The sequence below is a fragment of the Salvelinus alpinus genome, chromosome 18 (assembly GCF_045679555.1).
Source record: "Salvelinus alpinus chromosome 18, SLU_Salpinus.1, whole genome shotgun sequence".
Lineage (NCBI taxonomy): Eukaryota > Metazoa > Chordata > Actinopteri > Salmoniformes > Salmonidae > Salvelinus > Salvelinus alpinus.
Window position 1 is genome coordinate 7531086 of NC_092103.1, and position 26088 is coordinate 7557173.

A 26088-nucleotide genomic window follows, 5' to 3' on the forward strand; every position below is an offset into this window, starting at 1 on the left:
AGGAGCTGCAAAGCTCCACAGCGGAGATTGGAGTATCTGTCTATAGGACCACTTTAAGCCGTACACTCCACAGAGCTGGGCTTTACGGAAGAGTGGCCAGAAAAAAGCCATTGCTTAAAGATAAAAATTAGCAAACACGTTTGGTGTTCGCCAAAAGGCATGTGGGAGACTCCCCAAACATATGGAAGTAGGTACTCTGGTTAGATGAGACTAAAATTGAGCTTTTTGGACATCAAGGAAAACACTATGTCTGGCGCAAATCCAACACCTCTCGTCACCCCGAGAACACCATCCCCACAGTGAAGCATGGTGGTGGCAGCATCATGCTGTGTGGATGTTTTTCATCGGCAAGGACTGGGAAACTGGACAGAATTGAAGGAATGATGGATGGCGCTAAATTAAGGAAATTCTTGATGGAAACTGTTTCAGTCTCACAGAGATTTGAGACTGGGACAGAGATTCACCTTCCAGCAGGACAATGACCCTAAGCATACTGCTAAAGCAACACTCAAGTGGTTTAAGGGGAAACATTTAAATGCCTTGGAATGGCCTAGTCAAAGCCCAGACCTCAATCCAATTGAGAATCTGTGGTATGACTTAAAGATTGCTGTACACCCTTACACCAGTGGAACCCATCCAACTTGAAGGAGCTGTAGCAGTTTTGCCTTGAAGAATGGGAAAAAATCCCAGTGGCTAGATGTGCCAAGCTTATAGAGACATACACCAAGAGACTTGCAGCTGTAATTTCTGCAAAAGGTGGCTCTACAAAGTATTGACTTTGGGGGGGTGAATAGTTACGCACGCTCAAGTTTTTTTATTTTATTTAGTTATTTCTTATCAAATAAAATTGTATTTCTCACATACACATGTTTAGCAGATGTTAATGAGGGTTTAGCGAAATGCTTGTACTTCTAGTTCCGACCATGCAGTAATATCTAACAAGTAATCTAACCTAACAATTTCACAACAACTACCTTATACACACAAGTGTAAAGGAATGCATAAGAATATGTACATAAAAATATATGAATGAGCGATGGCCGAACGTTATAAGCAAGATGCAGTAGATCTTGCCTATGCCGTTCGGCCATCGCTAATTCATATATTTTTGTTTCACAATAAAAAATATTTTGCATCTTGAAAGTGGTACAAACCACCCCCCCCCCCCAAAATACTTTTTTTATTCCAAGTTGTAAGGCTACAAAATAGGACAAATGCCAAGGTGGGTGAATACTTTCGCAAGCCACTGTACACACACACACACCACTATGTCACAGAAAGTAATTTATCCAGCAGTCTGGGCCATATTAGTCTCAAATCTGTAATGATGTGCTAAGTGGTAAACATTAGTGGTAAACATAGTTGCGGTCATAGTGATTCTTAACCCTACTATGCTGTCTCAGCAGCCCTGTAGCATGTATCATGGTCAACACCAAGACTATACATTTGACCCATGGGCCTCTCTTGACTAACCAAACAGCCACAGGGCTGGGAGAAGGAAAATCAAATCAAATTTTATTTGTCGCATGCGGCGAATACAACACTGTGAAATGCTTACTTTACAAGCCCTTAACCAACAATGCAGTTCAATAAATAAAGTTGATAAAATATTTACTAAATAAACGAAAGTTAAAAAAAAAAAAAAATCAATCAAGAAGTAACACAATAAATGTACCTAACAATAACGAGGCTATATACAGGGTGTACCGGTACTGAGTCAATGTGCGGGGGTACAGGATAGTTAAGGTAATTTGTAAAGTGACTATGCATGGATAATAAACAGCAAGTAGCAGCAGTGTAAAAACAAAGGGAGGGGGGGTCAATGTAATAGTCCAGGTGGCCATTTGATTAGTTGTTCAGCAGTCTTATAGCTTGGGGGGGTAGAAGCTGTTAAGGAGCCTTTTGGTCCTAGACTTGGCGCTCCGGTACCACTTGCCGTGCGGTAGCAGAGAGAACAGTCTATGACTTGGGTGACTGGAGTCTTTGACAATTATTTTGGGGGGGCCAGGGCAGAGTCAGAGCCCCACCCTAGAATACACATGTTCTCTCTGCAGATAAGACACCACTGTCTATCTTTCTACCCCTTTCCTCTGTCTATCGTCTCCTCCCTGTCTGTTTAACTGTCTATTTTCTCCCTCTCCCCGGGTCCTCACTAACCCTGACTAAGTAAGATGAGGTTCGCGTGAGACCAAAGACACCATACAGAAAAGACCGGTGTAAACTAACACGGAGCTGATCGACACCCAGCCACCACATTCGTTTCTTTTTCATCCTCACATTCTCCATCTCTTTCACATACTCGGGTAGTTTGTCACTTTGAGACTGTTCACTGTAAAGTGATGTTGTGAGAGCCGAAGCATTGCTAAACAACATCCCTCAAAAGGGTTATAAAATGGCAGCGGTTCCTGTCCTATCTCTCCTCCTCTGCCGGTGGTAGCCTACTGGTGGGGAGTGTGGCGTGTTTGTAATTGGGAAGAGGAGATGGGCGTGAGGTTGGGGTTTGCGTCCCAAATCACACTCTAATCCCTATGGGCCCTGGTCAAAACTAGTGCACTATATAGGGAATAGGGTGCTATTTGGAACCCAGAGAGGGAGGGAGAGGGAGACATCTAGACCCGACAAATCAATAGCGGAGCCAGGAACGCACCCATCCATCGCGGTGCTGGTCTAGCTTGCTCGACAGTAAGGTCTGAGTGAGAGATGAGAGATGACACGGGGGCGGCTGTAGATCAAGGGGAACTATCCCCCCCCCCCCCGTACCTGTTGTATTTCCAGCGAGAGACGAGCGGGTCAAGGGCCCTGTCGCAGTGAGGAACAGCTCAGTGTCACACAGCAACTCACTGGCAACAGGAACTCATCACAGCAATTGGTATGAACCCAGGCTGGGTGTCTGTCTGTAAACAGTGTGTCTGTACACAGTCTGTACAAGTACATAGCTTAAAGAACAGGGTCTAGTACGGTTGCATTACAAGATGAGGCACGACGCTCTCTCCATTATAATGAAAGATTAAACAAAGTGTGATGTTTTGGTCTCAGCAGACCTTCATTCCACATATATCTACGAGTGTAATATCGCCCGCTGTGCCTTGCCTGGATGGTAATTTGTATGAACCCACCATCAGTCCCAGTGGTGTCTGTACTCAGCTAAAAGACCATTTCAAAAGTCGAATATTGCCCACTCTGGATGGCAAGCCTCGTTGAGAGCCACTCCATTTCAATAGATACGGAGGCTGTATATATTCCTTTAAGATCGATAGGCAATGCTTTATGTATCCTATTAGGCAACGTTTTATGGAACCTATTACGGTGCAGAATGTCTCCATTTCAAGTTTCAATAAGTGCCCTTTCTGACACAGCTTTTTGATCCGTAATGGAATTATATATTATACTACTGCTCTCTTATTTTGTGTTCGGATCAATGTATAGATTTCGCAATTGTGCCTGTAATGTAATTCATAATCAATCATTCATGCGAAGGAGGGTCGTGATTTATTTTCCACCAGATTAGATACTGAAAAACAAAACCTTTGAATTTGTTAGCGCTTCCTGTTGGATAAACCTGTATTTGTCAGTGTCGGTTGGAGCACTGAAAGTCAGTTTCCAAGAGCCATTCATAACCTCAGCCAGAGCTCGTTGCGTAGCTGAGTCGGGTGGTCTGACTGAGGAGAGATGATGAGAGAGAGAGAGAGAACGGTAGAGAGAGGGTTAGAGAGAGATTGGGAGAGAGGGAAGGATAAGAGAGGAATGAGTGAAATGAACCTGTGTAAAGCCTTGAGTGGCCCCATATAGCGATGCTAAACTATTGTCCTCTCGCTCCACACTGAGGGTAGAGGAGCTGGTGCAGTAGCTGCGTAGCTGGGAGTGTTGGAATAGTGGAATGGCGGGAGAGAGAACCAATACGGGATAGAAAACTAATAAGCTACTTTATTCATCAGTACGAGTCGCCTTGTTTTTCCATGCTCCATACTCGGCGTACTAAAGCAGGTACAGTACCTGGGGGTGCTGTATGATAAGTAGCAAGACAAATGCAGCTGATGTTGTGATTCGTTTTAGGTCTGTTTTTATCTTCTCTGCTCTCGTCTAGCTATGGGCCAGTTTCTCTGGGACATTGAGTACAGAGAGTGCTGTGGCTCTTTCGCCTGCTCTCTGCTTCATGGAGGCGTTGTAATAATCCACTCCAGAAGCAGCTGGACACAAACACACACACACACACACACACACACACACACACACACACACACACACACACACACACACACACACACACACACACACACACACACACACACACACTGGTTCCATTGCGGACCTGCTGCTTCAAATCAAATCAAATTGTTTTTGTCACATGCGCCGAATACAACAGTGAAATGCTTACTTACAAGCCCCTAACCAACAATGCAGTTTAAAAAAATAAAATTAAAGGAACAAGTAATTAAAGAGCAGCAGTAAAATAACAATAGCAAGGCCATATACAGGGGGTACCGGTACAGAGTCAATGTGCGGTGGCACCGGTTAGTCGAGGTAGTTGAGGTAATATGTACATGTAGGTAGAGTTATTAAAATGACTATGCATAGATAATACAGTGGCTTGCGAAAGTATTCACCCTCCTTGGCATTTTTCCTATATTGTTGCCTTACAACCTGGAATTAAAATGGATTTTTGGGGGGTTTGTATCATTTGATTTACACAATGTGCCTACCAACGTGCCTACCACTTTGAAGATGCAAAATATTTTTGTGGTGTGAAACAAACTGAAAACTTGAGCGTGCATAACTATTCACCCCCCCAAAGTCAATACTTTGAAGAGCCACCTTTTGCCGAAATTACAGCTGCAAGTCTCTTCGGGTATGTTTCTATAAGCTTGGCACATCTAGCCACTGGGGTTTTTGCCCATTCTTCAAGGCAAAACTGCTACAGCTCCTTCAAGTTGGATGGGTTCCACTGGTGTACAGCAGTCTTGAAGTCATACCACAAATTGGATTGAGGTCTGAGCTTTGACTAGGCCATTCCAAGGCATTTAAATGTTTCCCCTTAAACCACTCGAGTGTTGCTTTAGCAGTATGCTTAGGGTCATTGTCCTGCTGGAAGTTGAACCTCCGTCCCAGTCTCAAATCTCTTGAAGACTGAAACAGGTTTCCCTCAAGAATTTCCCTGTATTTAGCGCCATCCATCATTCCTTCAATTCTGACCAGTTTCCCAGTCCCTGCTGATGAAAAACATCCACACAACATGATGCTGCCACTACCATGCTTCACTGTGGGATGGTGTTCTCGGGGTGATGAGAGGTGTTGGATTTGCGCCAGACATGGTGTTTTCCTTGATGGCCAAAAAGCTTAATTTTAGTCTCATCTAACCAGAGTACCTTCTTCCATATGTTTGGGGAGTCTCCCACATGCCTTTTGGCGAACACCAAACGTGTTTGCTAATTTTTTTCTTTAAGCAATGGCTTTTTTCTGGCCACTCTTCCGTAAAGCCCAACTCTATGGAGTGTTCGACTTAAAGTGGTCCTATGGACAGATACTCCAATCTCCGCTGTGGAGCTTTGCAGCTCCTTCAGGGTTATCTTTGGTCTCTTTGTTATCTCTCTGATTAATGCCCTCCTTGCCTGGTCCGTGAGTTTTGGTGGGTGGCCCTCTCTTGGCAGGTTTGCTGTGGTGCCATATTCTTTCCATTTTTTAATAATGGATTTAATGGTGCTCCATGGGATGTTCAAAGTTTCTGATATTTTTTTATAACCCAACCTTGATCTGTACTTTTCCACAACTTTGTCCCTGACCTGTTTGGAGAGCTCCTTGGTCTTCATGGTGCCGCTTGCTTGGTGGTGCCCCTTGCTTAGTGGTGTTGCAGACTCTGGGGCCTTTCGGGAACAAGTTTAAATATGCTGAGATCATGTGACACTAAGATTGCACACAGGTGGACTTTATTTAAATAATTGTGTGACTTCTGAAGGTAATTGGTTGCACCATATCTTATTTAGGGGCTTCATAGCAAAGGGGGTGAATACATATGCACGCACCATTTTTCCGTTAATAAAATAATGATTTGGAAACAAGTTATTTTTTACATTTCACTTCACCAATTTGGACTATTTTCTGTATGTCCATTACATAAAATCCAAATAAAAATTCATTGAAATTACAGGTTCTAATGCAACAAAATAGGAAAAACGCCAAGGGAGATGAATACTTTAGCAAAGCACTGTAACAGAGAGTAGCAGTGGTGTAAAAGAGGGGGTGAGTGGGGTAATGCAAATAGTCTGGGTAGCCATTTGATTAGATGTTCAGGAGTCTTATGGCTTGGGGGTAGAAGCTGTTTAGAAGCCTCTTGGACCTAGACTTGGCGCTCCGGTACCACTTGCCGTGCGGTAGCAGAGAGAACAGTCTATGACTAGAGTGGCTGGAGTCTTTGACAAGTTTTAGGGCCTTCCTCTGACACCGCCTGGTATAGAGGTCCTGGATGGCAGGAAGCTTAGCTTAGGATGTACTGGGCCGTATGCACTACCCTCTGTAGTGCCTTGCGGTCGGAGGCCGAGCAGTTGCCATACCAGGCAGTGATGCAACCAGTCTGGATGCTTGAGTGCATGGAGAGGAATGGAGTGGAATTTACTAATGTGCTCATTGTGTCAAGTGTCAATGTGCAGCGGGTAGGACGGAGTCAGGCGCAGGACACAGAACTGAGTAACAAACGTACTTTACTCGAATAAACCACAAAAATAATTCCACGCAGGGAAAATACTCCAGCTCACAGAAATAGCAAACACTTAACAAAGAACAAACACGCACAAAAACCATGTGGGAACCAGAGGGTTAAATAGGGAATAAATCATAATGTAATGGAAACCAGGTGTGTACAATCAAGACAAAACAAATGGACAATGAAACGTAGATCGGTGGCGGCTAGAAAACCGGTGACGTCGACCGCCGAACGCCGCCCGAACAAGGAGGGGCACCAGCTTCGGCGGAAGTCGTGACACATTGTAATGAGATGATTCTGAAATACCAATGTAAGATAAATATTTTTATCTTATCACAATGTAAGATACGTGCTTTTGTCTTATCATAATAACCCTAGCTGGCGTCCCATACACATTTTTTCTGATCATATAAATAGATGTCCTGGACATATGGGTATCAGGATAAAAAATATATATATATATGATATGAAAATGATTGAGAATATTTATTTGACTTTGTTCTGGAAATGTGTATGGCTCTTCTAAGATACTTTAAAAGGAATGGAAGTTCTAACTATCTAACAACTCCTCTCACGCAACCACACCACAATCCCATTCATCTCTGTTAATCTGACGCAGCCAATCATATCGTCAGGACGCTCATCCTCAGCCAATCATTCGCTGTACTCTGACAGAACTTTGTCCTGGTCAACGTGTGTGTCCCTCTGTCGTGTGTGTGTTTCCCAATTCCAAATGGACCCCTAGCCCCTATTGCAGAGATGTAAGCAATATGCCGAAAACGTACTCTTACCTACACCTCTCCAATCCTCCTAGATTAAATGTCTTGGAGGTATGGGCTATGGTTCGATTTATGGATTAGGAATGTATGTGTCTGGGAATGTTTGGGATCGACTATATTGCACTCGGCGACCGCAGACTGGCTGTTCTACAATGAGTGGTCAGTCAAAGAGTGGTCAGTAGTCAGTCAGTGGTGGATATACAGTCGATCTCAAACACACACTTCTGCGTGTGTGTTCTGTTTTATACTATATATATCCCATTCTTATTTCACCAGTGGAGGGTGTTGAGCTGTCAGACCCTGCAGACATGCTGGACAGGCACAGATGCCTGGTTGCCCTGGCGGCTCTGCGACATGCCAAATGGTTCCAGGTTGGCTCTCAGTTCTACTTAACCTCTCCATTGTTATTGTAGCCTTATGATCACGTGAAAATGAATGAATGAAGGAATCAAATCAATTCAAGAAAATGCATCATTTGTTTGAAACGGCAGTTATCTGCAATTAGAAACATTCATATGATTTAAAAAAAAATCATACAAAAATGACTCATTCATTGAATCTCTCAATCATGCTCGGTGTAGTATAATAGCCTACATACAGAGAGAGAGAGATTATTGTAAGGCTACAAAAGCAATTGCTACACTTTTTGTTTCTTTTGGCTGTTTCGAAAACCTGCCTGACTGTCATTTATGTCAAAGCTTCCCTCAAAATAATGTATGCTCTTTCAACCAAACCTATATTTGCAGACTCGAACGAATATTCCTCAAGCTTATAATTCAACCCCTTTTCTAGGGACAGTCTGTAAAGCATTATTCGAAGCCAAATCAAATCTCGCGCTCGCTAAATATGAATGTGTGTCTATTGCACGCCTCTGTTAGTGTGAGTATGCCTCAGGGTTACCTTCCCTCTCTTCTCCGACTCCAGGCCAGAGTAAACGGGTTGAAGTCGTGTGTCATCATCCTCAGGATCCTGAGAGACATGTGCAATAGACTACCAGCCTGGGAGCCGCTGAAAGGATGGGTAAGTCTGTCTGTCTCTGTCTGTCTGTACTGCAGTTTGCTCACCTAGCGTATTTCCAGTTGTCCTGTGAAAAGACACTGTATTAGAAAAATAATCAACTCCAGCACACTGGTATTGTTGGATACTCCACAAACAATGTAATGGGTGTCTCAGACTAAACATGTTCTGGTATCTCAGACCAAACATATACTGGTGTCTCAGACTAAACATATACTGGTGTCTCAGACTAAACATATACTGGTGTCTCAGACTAAACATATACTGGTGTCTCAGACTAAACATGTACTGGTGTCTCAGACTAAATATATACTGGTGTCTCAGACTAAACATATACTGGTGTCTCAGACCAAACATATACTGGTGTCTCAGACCAAACATATACTGGTGTCTCAGACTAAACATATACTGGTATCTCAGACCAAACATATACTGGTGTCTCAGACTAAACATGTACTGGTGTCTCAGACTAAACATGTACTGGTGTCTCAGACTAAATATATACTGGTGTCTCAGACTAACCATATATTAGTGTCTCAGACTAAACATATGCTGGTGTCTCAGACTAAACATATATTAGTGTCTCATATCAAACATATACTGGTGTCTCAGACTAAACATATATTAGTGTCTCAGACTAAACATATACTGGTGTCTCAGACTAAACATATACTGGTATCTCAGACCAAACATATACTGGTGTCTCAGACTAAACATGTACTGGTGTCTCAGACTAAACATGTACTGGTGTCTCAGACTAAATATATACTGGTGTCTCAGACTAACCATATATTAGTCTCTCAGACTAAACATATGCTGGTGTCTCAGACTAAACATATATTAGTGTCTCATATCAAACATATACTGGTGTCTCAGACTAAACATATATTAGTGTCTCAGACTAAACATATACTGGTGTCTCAGACTAAATATATACTGGTGTCTCAGACTAAACATATACTGGTGTCTCAGACCAAACATATACTGGTGTCTCAGACCAAACATATACTGGTGTCTCAGACTAAACATATACTGGTATCTCAGACCAAACATATACTGGTGTCTCAGACTAAACATGTACTGGTGTCTCAGACTAAACATGTACTGGTGTCTCAGACTAAATATATACTGGTGTCTCAGACTAACCATATATTAGTGTCTCAGACTAAACATATGCTGGTGTCTCAGACTAAACATATATTAGTGTCTCATATCAAACATATACTGGTGTCTCAGACTAAACATATATTAGTGTCTCAGACTAAACATATACTGGTGTCTCAGACTAAACATATACTGGTGTCTCAGACTAAACATATACTGGTGTCTCAGACTAAACATAAACTGGTGTCTCAAACCGAACACATAATGGTGTCTCAGGCCAAACATAAACTGTTGTCTCCAACCAAACACGTACTGGTGTCTCAGACCAAACATATGCTGGTGTTTCAGACCAAACATATACTGGTGTCTCAGACCAAACATATGCTGGTGTTTCAGACCAAACATATACTGGTGTCTCAGACCAAACATATATAAGTGTCTCAGACCAAACATATACTGGTGTCTCAGACCAAACATAGACTGATTTGTGTGCCATTAACAGCTGATCTGATCTCTCTGTCCTTGCTTCATCTTGATCTTGGTATCTCCCTCAGCCCCTGGAGCTGATCTGTGAGAAGGCCATAGCCACGTGTAACCGGCCGCTGGGTGCAGGGGAGGCCCTCCGTAGGGTCATGGAGTGTCTCGCCTCAGGAATCCTCCTTCCAGGTACAGTACCTACGGTGCCTTCGGAAAGTATTCAGACCCCTTGACTTTTCCCACATTTTGTTACGTTAGAGCCTTACGTTAGATTCTAAAATTGATGAATACATTTTCCCCCCCTATCAATCTACATACAGTACCCCAGAATGACAACGCGAAAACAGTTTTTTAGAAATGTTGGCAAATGTATATAAAATAAAGAACAGAAATACCTTACTTACATAAGTATTCAGACCCTTTGCTATGAGACTCGAAATCGAGCTCAGGTGCATCCTGTTTCCATTGATCATCCTTGAGATGTTTCCACAACTTGGAGTCCACCTGTGGTAAATTTAATTGATTGGACATGATTTGGAAAGGCACACACCTGTCTATATAAGGTCCCACAGTTGACAGTTCATGTCAGAGCCAAAACCATGAGGTCGAAGGAATTGTCCGTAGAGCTCCAAGACAGAATTGTGTAGTGGCACAAGAAATATCTGTAACATTGAAGGTCCCCAAGAACACAGTGGCCTCCATCATTCTAAAATGGAAGAAGCTTGGAACCACAGAGACTCTTCCTAGAGCTGGCCGCCCGGCCAAACTGAACAATCGGGGGAGAAGAGCCTTGGTCTGGGAGGTGACCAAGAACCCGATGGTCACTCTGAAAGAGCTCCAGAGTTCCTCTGTGGAGATTGGGAGAACCTTACAGATGGACCACCATCTCTGGAGCAGTCCACCAATCAGGCCTTTAAGATTCACTGGTCTGATGAAACCAAGATGGAACTCTTTGGCCTGAATGCCAAGCTTTGAAGGAAAGATGAACATAGGGAAGTACAGAGAGATCCTTGATGACACCTGCTCCAGAGCACTCAAGACCTTAGACTGGGGCAAAGGTTCACCTTACAACAAGACAACGACCCTAGGCACACAGCCAAGACAACGCAGGAGGGGCTTTGGGACAAGTCTCTGAATGTCCTTGAGTGGCCCAGCCAGAGCCCGGATTTGAATGCGATCGAACATCTCTGGAGAGACCTGAAAATAGCTGTGCAGCGACGCTCCCCATCCAACCTGACAGAGCTTGAGAGGATCTGCAGAGACGAATGTACGAAACTCCCCAAATACAGGTGTGTCAAGCTTGTAGTGTCATACCCAAGAAGACTCGAGGCTGTAATCGCTGCCAAAGTTGCTTCAACAAAGTACTGAGTAAACTTATGTAAATGTGATATTTCCGTTTTTATTTTTAATACATTTGCAATAATAAAATAAAATAAACTGGTTTTGCTATGTCATTATGGGGTATTTGTGTGTTGATTTAATCCATTTTAGAATAATTGAGTCCATTTTAGAATAAGGCCGTAACATAACAAAATGTGGAATAAGTCAAGGGGTATGAATACTTTCCAAGTGCATTGTACCTGTCTCTCTTTGTCTCTGTCTCTCTCTCTTTCTGCCTTTCACTTTCCCTGTTACAAGCTGACATGGGGAAAAAAACAATCCTGTTATTACTTTCAAAGAATCAGGTTCTGATGATTTGATAAAGTCATAACTCATTAGTATTGAATGATGTAGTAATCAGAGGCTCATTTAGTTAACCCTGGGGGCACAGGACATGACTGATGACGTAAGAAGGAGTAGGTGGTGTGCTTGCCTCACTGGTGTGCCACGCTCGATGAGGTCGCTTTGAAGGCACTAGAAGTGATTGAAGGATACTATATCTGTATTAATATCGTTATGAAAGACCAGTATGTGAATCATATTGGTGTCACACAGAGATTATATCTCAGTGAGAGTAACCTGTATGAATAAAGGTTGAATGAAATGAGGATTTCCTTGTCTACTTATGACCCCCAGGAGGACCAGGGTTACACGACCCATGTGAGAAGGAGCTGACCAACACCCTAACGGCCATGACAGACGAGGAGGCAGAGGCCATCACATACAGCGCACAGGTAAAACCTCACCTGTGGAACGGAAGTGGTTCTGTGAAACTTGCCTAAGCTCCCCATGTGAATGCCTAGGCTCTTTGGCTCCAAGGGGTAGCCATGTCTTGTGGCTTGCGTGAGATTCAGGTTTGAACCCAGACATTGGTATTGTCAGATAGCAGACCTGGGCAAAGTTCCCTCCAAAAAAAATCTGCACTGAGCAAATTTCAGGTCGTGAAAATTCTGTGCAACATCCAGTGCATGTTTAATTTGAATACTGAGGCTGTACCCGCTTTAAATTAGCGTTTCAGACAGTGGTCACGTAGGCTACTGTGGCTATTTGATCATAATATAGCTCTACCAGAGTGGTCTACCATCAAAAACAATGGAGAAATAACATAACATTTTAACATGGAAATAGTTGTTTTATCATTCAGCCTACAGTAGCAGCCAATGTGTGGTGTTCAATGTAGACCTACATTCCACATGACTTTTGAAAAAAAAACATGCAGGGCTTAACATTAACCTGTTTGTCCATCAGACAAGGAGGTGACTGAAAATATTGTTGCTGATGTGTAGAAATGTACACGTTTGGTGCTCTTGTAGGAAGCAATCACTCCTCCATTGCTGACTACAAATGATCTATAACTGGGCTAATAACTCACTAACTAGCAAAGGATATGAACAAATGTGCACACGTGGCTACATGCAGCTCTCACTTTGATCTCAAAACATCTACTTACAACCGCTCATGCTGTAAACACAATCCAGTTCAAAGTGAATAGCACAGATCCATATATGTCAATGGTCTATTTGCATATAGGCCTACTGCAGCTCTGATTGGTTATGCCTCACCGATCTGTGTAGAGTACAGGCTGAGTCTTACATGTCAATGCAGGGCTGGGAGGTATACCGTATTTTACGATATACCGGTATTGATGCACGGACCGCTTTGGGTTTTTACTTTACCTTCTATAACGGTTTTACCTTCTGTGACGTCCATTTTTATAGTTTACTTCGCTACTTCAGTCATCTCTCTCACCTCTTTCTCCATGCCGCTTTCCACACAGACCTAGCACCGCCCCCTGTCAGTCAAGGAGCACATTTGTTGACCCCGAGACACCTGCGTTCAGTCAGCATGGTCAATATGGCGCATGCAACAATGTTGATGACAAAGATACGGTTTTCAATTTGCTTCTCAATATACATCCACTAGCATTCTATAATTACACTATTAGTTTGTGTTTCTTACATCTGCAAACAGCTACTTTTTTCTTAGCAAGTTGGGCCTACATCTTGTTAGCTGCTAATTGTTAGCCGCTAATCGCTAATGCTAATCGCTAGCTACAGAGGCTAATAAATGTACTGAGGTAGAGCTATACAGCCGGATATTACCAGTGATGGTGTAGACCTAAATCAGCATGTTGTTTGTGTAACAGTATCTTCTAAATCAAAGAGGACTACACAAAGCAAGCATATGGCTACGTTTCAAACTCAAAGTAGATAGCCCTCCGCCCTAAACCCTCAGCCCTTGAATTACGTTTTACATCGTCACCTCCGAGTGTACCTTAAATGTCACTTGCCGAAGCGAGGGAGAGTGATGATCGGAGAGGCAACGTCCTTGGTGGAAATCTTGAAGTTGAGCTTAAAAACAACCAATCTAAAGCTATTAATGTAACGTTACCTAGTAAGCTAACGTATATAACGTAAACTCACCCCGTTCCGTACAAATGTGCGCAACCGCGCACATTCAAACGAGGCTACAAAGAGAACTAATGGGACTGTAGCGACTGTGTTGACTTCAAAATCTGGGGTGTGAACTACGTTTCTATTCAAGCGTTGATCGACATGGTAATGGCTCTATAGTATTGGAGAAAAGTTGAAAAAAACGACTCTCCGTTACATCGTGACATCGTAACGTACAGCACGCATAAAGCAACTATTTCAGTCTTACAATCTCTCTCCACCAGGTGCAGCACTTCTCTCATCGTTTAAAAACAAGAAATGGACAGTGACGGGGGTAAGGGATACCTAGGCATTTTTTGCGTCATCACTGTAAGCGATCATGAATCTCAAAGCCGCTGTTTACTTCTGAAGATCACTTTAGCACCGCACTAAAAACCCGATTCAAATTCGACACAAACCTTCAAATAGGTATGTAATGACACATTATATAAACTCTTTATAGTGATTTATTTACATTTTAGAGGCGATAAGGTGATACGTTGGACAGATCGAGTGAAAATAAGTAGTTTTCCCATACATCTCCTCTCCTTCTCACTATCACGCATTAGTTTCGCTTCCCCACCCGCCATTTTTAAAAAGACCCGAAGGAGCTCATTGCCTTCTTGAATTATGCAGAAACGGGCAGCGTGAAGGTCTCGGCATGAATTCTGTTGAAAAGGGGAGAAATTGTGCTTTACAATGGTATTGAAATTACAGTTGATCTGGAAGGATTACGTTTTTGGGGCGCTAAAATAAGGTCAATTGTACGGACCACGGCGATGTACAAAAGTGAGTGAGTTTACGTTAGCTAGCACTCCTGTCAGGTAGCTAGCTACAATTACCCATAGCTGGCTAGCTAGTTTTATGGTTTGGTCATTTGTTCCAAGAAATTTCAGAATTGCAAAAATATGTTTATGAATCTACTAACGTCCTCACTACGAGACTAAGCCAATTTGCCAACTATATAATCAATGTGTATATATATATTGTTTTTTAGCAAGCTAGCTGACATGCCGAAAATGCAGCCTTTTTTATTAAATTTGACACTTTGCGGCCACCAGAGTTTGACATGTGACTGCAGTTTGCATTGAATTCTGGGTCATATCAACCCCACAAGTGACCAAAGTTGTTCACTCGCTCCCTCGAGCTAAATCGAGGGCAGAGGGGGCAACGTTAGTAAATTGGACCTCCACTTAAGATGGCAATCAAACTGCATCCGGTTTCGATGGGGATTCCCCTGAGGGAAAGTGGCTAGGGCAACGGCTGAGGGGGTAAAAATAACGGGTTTGGACTGCAGCCTATGTTAGCTACATGAAGTAGCTAAGAGAAAACATTCAATGTAGCCAAAGATTATAGGGTCCCCTAGGGAACACTTAACAACACTTTGGTTCCTACCCTGTCACAATAACTCCTCCCTGGCATTTTCATTCGTTGTCATGTCAAACAGCACTGTATTCGAAAGTACCCACTATTATATTCTAACTATAGAATTAGACTAATCATTCTATTTCCATGATTCCAACAATTGTTTTTCTCTAAATCACAAGTCAAATCGCAATTGCAACATTTGGTTAAAAATAAGGCCTAGATTGTTTGCCTATATCGTGTAGCCCTATGTGGCTGTGTAGAAATGATCTCAAATGAGTGCAGGAAATGCAGAAATGTATGAAAATGCTGAACAATATTTTTGTTGAAATGAACAGTTGAAATGAACAGTATAAACCAATCAGAATGGAGAAAAACTCATTGAAATCACTTAGAATGTATGTGTTGCCACCATAGAGTCACACACTACTCATGAAGCAAATGTAGAACTTTTACTATTAAAAAACATAAAATACCGTTAAATACCGTCAATTTGTTTTATAAAATACCGTGATATGATATTTTGGCCATATCGCCCAGCCCTACTCCTACAACAAAATCTATTTTATAGTTTAGCATACTACGTCTTGCATAGTTAGTTTTGTTTCTGTATGTTGCATTGAAAGTGGCTAATATTTCGTTGATTCGATCACAATTCCCACAGTAAAGGGAAACGTTGATAGTGTTAACTAACGGGGAAAACTCTGTGAAAGTTCAATCTTGTGCTTCTCTGCGTAGGCTGATATTTCTTCTGCGCAGTTCAGAGGGACCGTTGGTAATGGGTAGTCTCAGAGCAGAACTCGATACTGTCCATGGTGCGAGTGTTTAGTGTTGAGATCAGCCGGGGGCTCCAGCCAGTCTTATCTCATCTGTAGCCTGGAGATTACACTCCTGTCAGACAGGGGAAACCCTCTTTAATGCTCTTCTCTGCACTTCTCTGGGCTCTGAGCCGTGTGGAGAGGGGGATAGAACTACACTGTTATGTACCACACACACACACACACACACACACACACACACACACACACACACACACACACACACACACACACACACACACACACACACACACACACACACACACACCTCATCAATCCAACACCTCAGGCCCCCACCGAAGAGCTGCACCTTGATGATGAGCGTGCGAAACCACTGCCATGGCGACCCATGAATCCTGCCTCAGTACCCCTGGGACGGGTGTGTGTGTGTGTGTATTCACTTGTGTGTGTTGAAATGTTTGACTGTTTGAGTACTGACATATGTTTTTTTTTCTTGAGTATTGAGTACAACAAATATACTGAACAAAAATAGAAAAGCAAACGCATTAAGAAGGAAAGAAATTCCATAAATGTACTTTTAACCAGGCACACGTGTTAATTGAAATGCGTTCCAGGTGACTACCTCTTGAAGCTGGTTGAGAGAATATCAAGTGTGCAAAGGTGTCATCAAGGCAAAGGGTGGCTACTTTGTTTAACACTTTTTTGGTTACTACATGATTCCATATGTGCTATTTCATAGTTTTGATGTTTTCACTATTATTCTACAATGTAGAAAATAGTACAAATAAAGAAAAACCCTTGAATGAGTAGGTGTGTCCAAACTACCAGTATATATTTTTTAACAAAGGCCTTCACTTGGAAAAATGTGTGCATTTATCTATAGGCCTATGTTCAACAGAACGCAGTAATGCCTAATTTATTAGTAACATCACAGATAACAAATCATCATTTCTAAAGTGCCTTCGGAACGTATTCAGACCCCTTGACTTTTTCCCACAAATGTTACATTACATCCCTATTCTAAAATGGATTAAATAAAAACAATTCCTCAGCAATATGCACACAATACCCCATAATGACAAAGTGAAAACAAGTTTTTAGAATTAAAAAACAGAAATACACTACCGTTCAAAAGTTTGGGGTCACTTAGAAATGTCCTTGTTTTCCATGAAAACATACATGAAATGAGTTGCAAAATTAATTGGAAATATAGTCAAGATGTTGACAAGGTTATTAATAATGATTTTCAATTTAAATAATAATTGTGTCCTTCAAACTTTGCTTTAGTCAAAGAATCCTCCATTTGCAGCAATTACAGCCTTGCAGACCTTTGACATTCTAGTTGTCGATTTGTTGAGGTAATCTGAAGAGATTTCACCCCATGCTTCCTGAAGCACCTCCCACAAGTTGGATTGGCTTGATGGGCACTTCTTACGTACCATACGGTCAAGCTGCTCCCACAACTCAATAGGGTTGAGATCCGGTGACTGTGCTGGCCACTCCATTATAGACAAAATACCAGTTGACTGCTTCTTCCCTAAATAGTTATTGCATAGTTTGGAGCTGTGCTTTGGGTCATTGTCCTGTTGTAGGAGGAAATTGGCTCCAATTAAGCGCCGTCCACAGGGTATGGCATGGTCTCCCACTTTACCACCACCAAAGCACCCCCAGACCATCACATTGCCTCCACAATGCTTGACAGATGGCGTCAAGCACTCCTCCAGCATCTTTTTCATTTTTTCACAATGTTCTTTGTGATCCGAACACCTCAAACTTAGATTTGTCTGTCCATAACACTTTTTTCCAATCTTCCTCTGTCCAGTGTCTGTGTTATTTTCCCCATCTTAATCTTTTCTTTTTTATTGTCCAGTCTGAGATATGTTTTTTTCTTTGCAACTCTGCCTATAAGGCCAGCATCCCGGAGTCTCCTCTTCACTGTTGAAGTTGAGACTTGTGTTTTGCGGGTACGATTTAATGAAGCAGCCAGTTGAGGACTTGTGGGGCGTCTGTTTCTCAAACTAGACACTAATGTACTTGTCCTCTTGCTCAGTTGTACACCGGAGCCTCCCACTCCTCTTTCTATTCTGGTTAGCGCCAGTTTGTGCTGTTCTGTGACGGGAGTAGTACACAGCGTTGTATGAGATCTTCAATGTCTTGGCAATTTCTCGCATGCACGTGACCAGTAGGGCCTGACCTATAGCACATCATAATCACATCAATAAATTGATTATAACAAAGTTTCTTGGCAATTTCTTGCATGGAATAGCCTTCATTTCTCGGAACAAGAATAGACTGACGAGTTTCAGAAGAAAGTTATTTGTTTCTGGCCATTTTGAGCCTGTAATCGAACCCACAAATGCTGATGCTCCAGATACTCAACTTGTCTAAAGAAGGCCAATTTTATTGCTTCTTTAATCAGGACAACAGTTTTCAGCTGTACTAACATAATTGCAAAAGGGGTTTCTAATGGTCAATTAGCCTTTTAAAATAATACACTTGGACGTGCCATTGGAACACAGGAGTGATGGTTGCTGTTAATGAGCCTCTGTACGCCTATGTAGATATTCCATAAAAAATCAGCCGTTTCCAGCTACAATAGTCATTTACAACATTAACAATGTCTACACTGTATTTATTTATTTATTTTTTATTATTATTATTTATTTTTTTAAATTTTACCCCCTTTTCTCCCCAATTTTCGTGGTATCCAATCGCTAGTAATTACTATCTTGTCTCATCGCTACAACTCCCGTACGGGCTCGGGAGAGACGAAGGTCGAAAGCCATGCGTCCTCCGAAGCACAACCCAACCAAGCCGCACTGCTTCTTAACACAGCGCGCCTCCAACCCGGAAGCCAGCCGCACCAATGTGTCGGAGGAAACACCGTGCACCTGGCCCCCTTGGTTAGCGCGCACTGCGCCCGGCCCGCCACAGGAGTCGCTGGAGCGCGATGAGACAAGGATATCCCTACCGGCCAAACCCTCCCTAACCCGGACGACGCTAGGCCAATTGTGCGTCGCCCCACGGACCTCCCGGTCGCGGCCGGCTGACAGAGCCTGGGCGCGAACCCAGAGACTCTGGTGGCGCAGCTAGCACTGCGATGCAGTGCCCTAGACCACTGCGCCACCCGGGAGGCCCTACACTGTATTTCTGATCAATTTGATGTTATTTTAATGGACAATTATTTTTTGCTTTTCTTTCAAAAACGAGTACATTTCTAAGTGACCCCAAACTTTTGAACGGTAGTGTACCTTATTTACATAATTATTCAGACCCTTTACTGTGATACTCGAAATTGAGCTCAGGTGCAATGATCATCCTTGAGATGTTTCTACAACTTGATTGGAGTTCACCTCTGGTCATTTCAATTGATTGGACATGATTTGGAAAGGCACACACCTGTCTATATAAGGTCCCGCAGTTGACAGTGCACGAGGTCGACGGAATCCGTAGCGCTCCGAGACAGGATTGTGTGCCAAGCGTCACGTCTGGAGGAAACCAGGCACCATCCCTACAGTGATGCATGGTGGTGGCAAATTCATACAACCAGTAAGCCTGGGCTACATCAAAAACACGTTCAATGAGGCTGATGCAACAGATCAAAATGTTGCTAAACTATTATTTCGTCACATTATAAGCGCAGCAATGTGCTTCAATAGGCCAGTTGAGAAATAAAAATGGTAGCTATTTTTAATCGTGGCCTTTTAAAACCGTTTTTAACACACAATTGCGTTTTGTTTGTGGAGCTGTAGCACAGGTTTTCTGCTGAAACTAGGCTCTGTGTCTGTATGCTTTGCGCATGTGATAAATAAGATAAATAACAACTAATGAAAGTACACGCACCAATTCAATTCCACAAAATTAGGCCTATGCAAATGAACCTATAGACCGATAAATATGACCGGTCAAATGTATTTACATTTACAAAAGCATTATTTTGCAATGGGATTTTATAAAATTAAAAAAAAGAGAATTGGCTGGCGGGAGTTTTATTCATCAGCTTTAAAAAAAAAATATCGGCAAAAAAACAGCTATTACCTGCTAACAGAAACCCTGGCGTGTGTGTGTGTGTGTGTGTGTGTGCGTGTGCGTGTGCGCTCCACTAAGCCAGGTTAGGACTAGAGCGGGAGTGAGCTGCATGTCTGAGTGGATCGTCCTGCCCTCTCCTTTGTAGGAAGGTGAAACGGCAATGGAATGTCAATGTGGCTAATTGTATTGTAGTAGATACATGGCTAGATAGGAGAGAGATGGAGAGAGGCTCTGGGAACGAGATGAAGCGGCGCTGCATATGAATATCGGAGCATTTCCTGAGCGCCTCTGATATATTTGCATTCGGGAAATTGACTGTGGAGTTTCAAGTGTTATTGTCACATGAACAAGTACAGTGAAATGCCTTTCTTGCAAGCTCCTTCCCAAAAATACAGCAATCAATATCAGTAGTACTATATAATAAAGTAGAACAAAAACACACAAGCAATAGAAAGAAGAAGGAACACAAGAAAGAAATTAAGCTATATACAAGGGTCAGTGCCAATGCCAAGTTTACAGTCCTCAGGGGTGCGTGCTTAGTCCCCTCCTGTACTTCCTGTTCACCCACGACTGCATGGCCAAGCACAACTCCAAAACCATCATTATGTTTGCTGACCACACAACGGTTGTAGGTGATCACCGACGACGATGAGACAGCCTATAGGGAGGAGGTCAGAGACCTGGCAGTGTGGTGCCAGGACAACCTCTCCCCTCAACGTGATCAAGACAAAGGAGCTGATCGTGAACTACAGGAAAAGGAGAGCCGAACACGCCCCCATTCACATCGACGGGGCTGTAGTGGAGCGGTTCGAGAGTTTCAAGTTCCTTGGTGTCCACATCACCAACAAACTATCATGGCCCAAACACACCAAGACAGTTGTGAGGAAGGCACGACAACGCCTCAGGAGACTGAAAAGATTTGGCATGGGTCCCCAGATTCTCAAAAAGTTCTACAGCTGCACCATCGAGAGCATCCTGACCGGTTGCATCACTGCCTGACTGGTTGCATCACTGCCTGATATGGCAACTGCTCGGCATCAGAGGGTAGTGCGTACGGCCTAGTACATCACTGGGGCCAAGCATACTGTCATCCAGGACCTATATACCAGGCGGTGTCAGAGGAAAGCCCCAAAAATTGTCAAAAGACTCCAGTCACCCAAGTCATAGACTGTTCTCTCTGCTACTGCATGGCAAGCAGTACCGGAGTGCCAAGTCTAGGTCCAAACTGCTCCTTATCAGTTTCTACCCCTACCCAGACTATTAGCATTGACACCCACCCCACTTTGTTTTTACACTGCTGCTGCTGTTTATTATCTATGCATAGTCACTTTACCCCTACCTACATGTACAAATTACCTCAACTAACCTGTACCCCCACACATTGACTTGGAACCGGTACCCCCTGTATATATCCTCGTTATTGTTATTTTATTGTGTTACTTTATTTAGTAAATATTTTCTTAACTCTATTTTCTTAAAACTGCATTGTTGGTTAAGGGCTTGTAAGTAAGCATTTCACAGTAAGGTCTACATCTGTTGTATTCGGCGCATGTGACAAATACCATTAGATTTTTGACTACAGTGTGCAAGGATACTGGAGTGGTAGGGCTCATAGTGTGTGTGTGCGTGCGTGCGTGCGTGCGTGCGTGTTTTAACGTAGGAAAGCCCGTGCCTCTTCTCCTTTAATTTCTCTCAGTGAGGGATATTTGGTGCCAGCCTGCCAATCACAATACAGGCCTATCCCTCTCCATACATAGTCATACTGTACATAGTGATCCATGAAGACCCAGTGCCTTCTCTATGCCACTCAGCTTAGCCAAAGAAAAGTGCAGCTCCAATCATCCGCTTGTATTGTTTACCTGGGATTAGTACTGGAGCCACTGTTGCTAAGCAACGTCTGTGACTCTCGGGTGAGTGTGATGGAAGTTGTCGCTGAATAGGCTCTTGTACATGAAAACAAACAAACGTAAAAACAGTTGATTTCTGTAAATGGGATCAATGAACCACGGAGGAGATTAGATCAGTTTGTTATGTTAGTTGTTTCTGTTTTCTGTTTTTCTCCTTTTCCTTTGTTAATCATAGAGGGAGGGGGGCTTAGAGGGGCTTAGACAGATGAGCCGAGACAAGGCTCAACCCCCATCGCCAGAGGGGGAATGTGTGATCCGGAGTCAGCGGCTCTACCACTAGACCAGACTCCGTCATGTGTATCTGTCTTTCCTCACCTGTCTGTGTGCTTTGTTAGTTGTCTCGTTCTGTTTTCGTCTGTCCCGTTTGTCCCTTTCCGTCCACACCTGTCTGTCTTTCTGTCTCTTCCTCTCCTCTTTTCCTCCGGCTGTCTGTCGTGCCTCGGTTTCTTTCTCTCCTCACCTGTCTGCTGTGTGTCCCTCTGTTGCAGCACGCTCTGAGACTGATGGCGTTCGGTCACATCTACAAGGTGCTGGAGATGGACCCTCTCCCCTCTAGTAAACCCTCCCAGAAGTACCCCTGGTCAGACAAGGAGGGCTCGGGGCTGAAGAGGCCCTACGAGGACGGGCCCACGGACGACAAAGACCTCATCAAGAAGATGAAGAGGAACCTGAGGAAAGGTCAGCCCCGCCTTCCTTGACACCTGACCTCTGACCCTGCTCTGTTATGTGACCTGGGAGAAGTTCCCTCCCTGGGTCATGTGATCAGATAGAAAGTCATTCAAAGTAATAAACTTAATTGTCCACGGAAATATGACTTGGACATATAGGGCCAGTAACATAGCTCGGGTTTTTCGTTTTTACTGGTCAGCTCACCTGGTCAGCAGAACCGTCTGGCCCTTTATAAGTCAAGACTACCAAAGCTTCATGGGCCTGATGACAACAGCTGTCTAAACTTCCTAGAAGGCCAGACACATTCTCCTATAGATTGAGGAAATGCCTGAGTCCCTGAGAGAATGAGGCACTTCTTTCCTTCTGTTCTAAACCAACACCATGTGACTGGACTGCAGGTGTTCTCTCTCTCTATAAAAGACACCTACATCAAACCCTCCTTTCCTAGCCTGATCCAGGATCTGTTTGTTCTGTAAAGCCAACTCCTATGGTCATTGTCATGACCAAACATTTCCGTAGGTGTTGGCTACACAGCGCGAACAGATCTGGGAACAGGCTGTCGTTTCCCTACCTCTATCTCTGGTTCTCTCCTCCTTCCTCTCTCAAGGCAGATACACACAACACAATCCACGGGGAAATCAATGTTATTGATTTCTAATGTTTCTCAAAGCCATCCAGCTGTCCCCGTTCCTGTCCTCCCCGTTAGAGGAAAAGTAATTGGTTAGAAAGAAGCAGATTTGGCAATTTAGTTTTTTTTGAGGAATCCGGAATAGAATAATGCGCGCAGCCTGAACGTGATGCTGTTGCCTGAGGAGGCTACAGCTAGCTAGCGTAGCTCCTCGGAACCGTTTTTGTTGTTTCGAGGAAGTAGTTGGTGGTTGGAGTGCTACTTAGCCTCCGCAGTTAGAATCAGGCAGAAAGGAAGCTCTTTGGAAGCAAGAGTGCCATTTGTACAACTCAAACACACAAATCCAAATCTTCAAGGCAACTCCTCACATATTCCGTCAGAAGAGTCTTCATTATGACACCATGCAGCGGTCTAAGGCACTGCGTCTCAGTGCTAGAGGTGTCACTACAGACCCTGGTTCGATCCCGGGCTGTATCACAACCGGCCGTGATCGGGAGTCCCATAGGGCGGCGCACAATTGGCTCAGCGTCGTCCGGTTTAGGAGAGGGTTTGGCCGGGGTAGGCCTTCATTGTAAATAAGAATTTATTCTTAACGAACTTTCCTAGTTAAATAAAGGTTAAAAAAAACATGCATTGATTGAACAGCAACCACTGTTATTTTCTTAACCCTCTCCGGTATCTCTCTCTTTCCTCCCTAGTGCTCGACAGCAAAGCGATAGACACCAACCAACCAATGAATGCTCTGATGCGTCTGAATCAGATACGTCCAGGTCTGCAGTACAAGCTGCTGTCCCAGTCCGGCCCGGTCCACGCTCCTGTCTTCACCATGTCTGTCGACCTAGACAGCACCGTCTACGAAGCCTCAGGCTCCTCCAAGAAGACCGCCAAGCTGCATGTCGCTGTCAAGGTAACAGAGTTTGACCAATATTGGCCTGGTCAATGAGAGAAGGGGTGGATAGATGTTGGGAAGGTGTGAAGAAAAAGTCATTTGGGGTTAGTAGAGGGCAAGTACCCCTGGAGAGAGTTCTACAACGTACTGTAAAATGTGTGGAAAGGGGGCTGGTAGTGTTACATTAGCAACAGCACGGGGGCATTAGTGTTTGTAAACAGGGTCAGAGTCTAGACAGAGATAATATTATTGTCTGAGATATTATAAGTCAGCTAGAGTAGTCCAGACAGGGAGCTGTTATTTTGTGTGAGAGCAGTGAGGAGAGGAGAGAGTGCTTGTGAGTGAGAGGAGTGAGTGATTCAGACAGAGCTGTTGTCTGATGAGGAGAGCAGTGAGGAGAGGAGAGAGTGCTTGTGAGTGAGAGGAGTGAGGACAGGAGTGCAAGCGTTGGTCATGCAGTCAGTAAGTGTTGTGTTTTCGGGCTCCAGCTGCGGTCAGACTGGGATGCCCTGTCCCCCGTCCCCCCTTCTCCTGCTCGCCCCCGCTCCTGGCTGCTGTGGAGCGCCCAAATCTGGGTAATCCCAAAGTCGTTGTTAACAAAGAGGCTCTCCCAAGCATAGAGCTGGGAGAGTCCTCTAACCTCCTCCGATTGCCATAAAAGGCCCCGATGCTGCTCTGTTCTGCTTTGGTGCCCCGGGGATGTGTGTGTGTGTGTGTGTGTGTGTGTGTGTGTGTGTGTGTGTGTGTGTGTGTGTGTGTGTGTGTGTGTGTGTGTGTGTGTGTGTGTGTGTGTGTGTGTGTGTGTGTGTGTGTGTGTGTGTGTGTGTGTGTGTGTGTGTGTGTGTGTGTGTGTGTGTGTGTGTGTGTGTGTGTGTACAAGCACTAGCACCAATTTGGGTCAGACAAAGAGATCTCCTGTTCCGTCCACACAGAGAAAGGTACCGGTCCACTTACTACAGAGCCCCAAAGGTGCTGTGTGCTGCCGGTGAATTAGCCGCGAGGGAACCATGTTCATTATAATACAGGAAACAAAAGAAGTGTGTTGGAGTTCAAACTCAGTCACTCAGAACCGGTCCAGAACCCACAGTAGTGCTGTTTAGGAAATGCCGCTGACAGACGCTACCTTTGAACAGGCATTGGGGATGGATGACGAAATCGGAAATGGTTTGATATTGGATTTGTGTCTCTCCCCCTCCTCTCTCTAGGTTCTGCAGGTGATGGGTTACCCCACAGGCTTCGACGCGGACCTGGACTGCAGTGCAGACGAGAAATCGGACGGAGAGGGAAAGAGCGAGTCGTCTACACACTCGAGCAATAACACGGCACACTCAGACAACTCAAATACACTGGAGGTGCAGTATTGACACACACGCGCACTCTTGGAACACACAAACAAACCAGGGTTGGAGTCAGTTCTGAATTGAGTTCCGAATTAGTATTTTAATTTCGAATCTTGAATTGACATTTCATTTGAGTTGTCCACACCCCACACGAAGCAGAATTTGAATTGAATTTAAATGAAAGGAAGTCTGATTTCATTCAATGATCTGTAATCTGATTTCTGTTCTGCTCCCGCGTGTTCAGGTCCGAACTCAGGGTCCTATTCTGACGGCCAGCGGTAAGAACCCCGTCATGGAGTTGAACGAGAAGCGCAGGGGTCTGAAGTACGAGCTCATATCAGAGAGCGGGGGCAGCCACGACAAACGCTTCGTCATGGAGGTGAGGCCTTACACCGTGCATATCTCCATTGGAACAGTAGATTAGGCACACACACACACACACACACACACACACACACACACACACACACACACACACACACACACACACACACACACACACACACACACACACACACACACACACACGCAATGGACTTCGATGCACACTGACTGGCAAGCTCCTCTGACACACTACATCACTCCAGCAGTCTCTCCAA

The 26088-nt window shown here is 43.9% G+C and overlaps 1 protein-coding gene across 6 annotated transcripts in view; it reads left to right on the plus strand.

Moving 5' to 3' along the window:
* strbp (spermatid perinuclear RNA binding protein) overlaps positions 1-26088 on the plus strand; it is a 128992-nt gene that overhangs the window by 88082 nt on the left and 14822 nt on the right. For all 6 annotated transcript variants that reach the window (XM_071349900.1, XM_071349899.1, XM_071349902.1 and 3 more), the window contains exons 7-14: positions 7750-7844; positions 8398-8493; positions 10149-10260; positions 12088-12185; positions 22452-22641; positions 23959-24167; positions 25355-25501; positions 25734-25868. In XM_071349900.1, the coding sequence (XP_071206001.1) occupies positions 7750-7844; positions 8398-8493; positions 10149-10260; positions 12088-12185; positions 22452-22641; positions 23959-24167; positions 25355-25501; positions 25734-25868 (1082 nt within the window). The remainder of the gene's footprint in view (positions 1-7749; positions 7845-8397; positions 8494-10148; positions 10261-12087; positions 12186-22451; positions 22642-23958; positions 24168-25354; positions 25502-25733; positions 25869-26088) is intronic.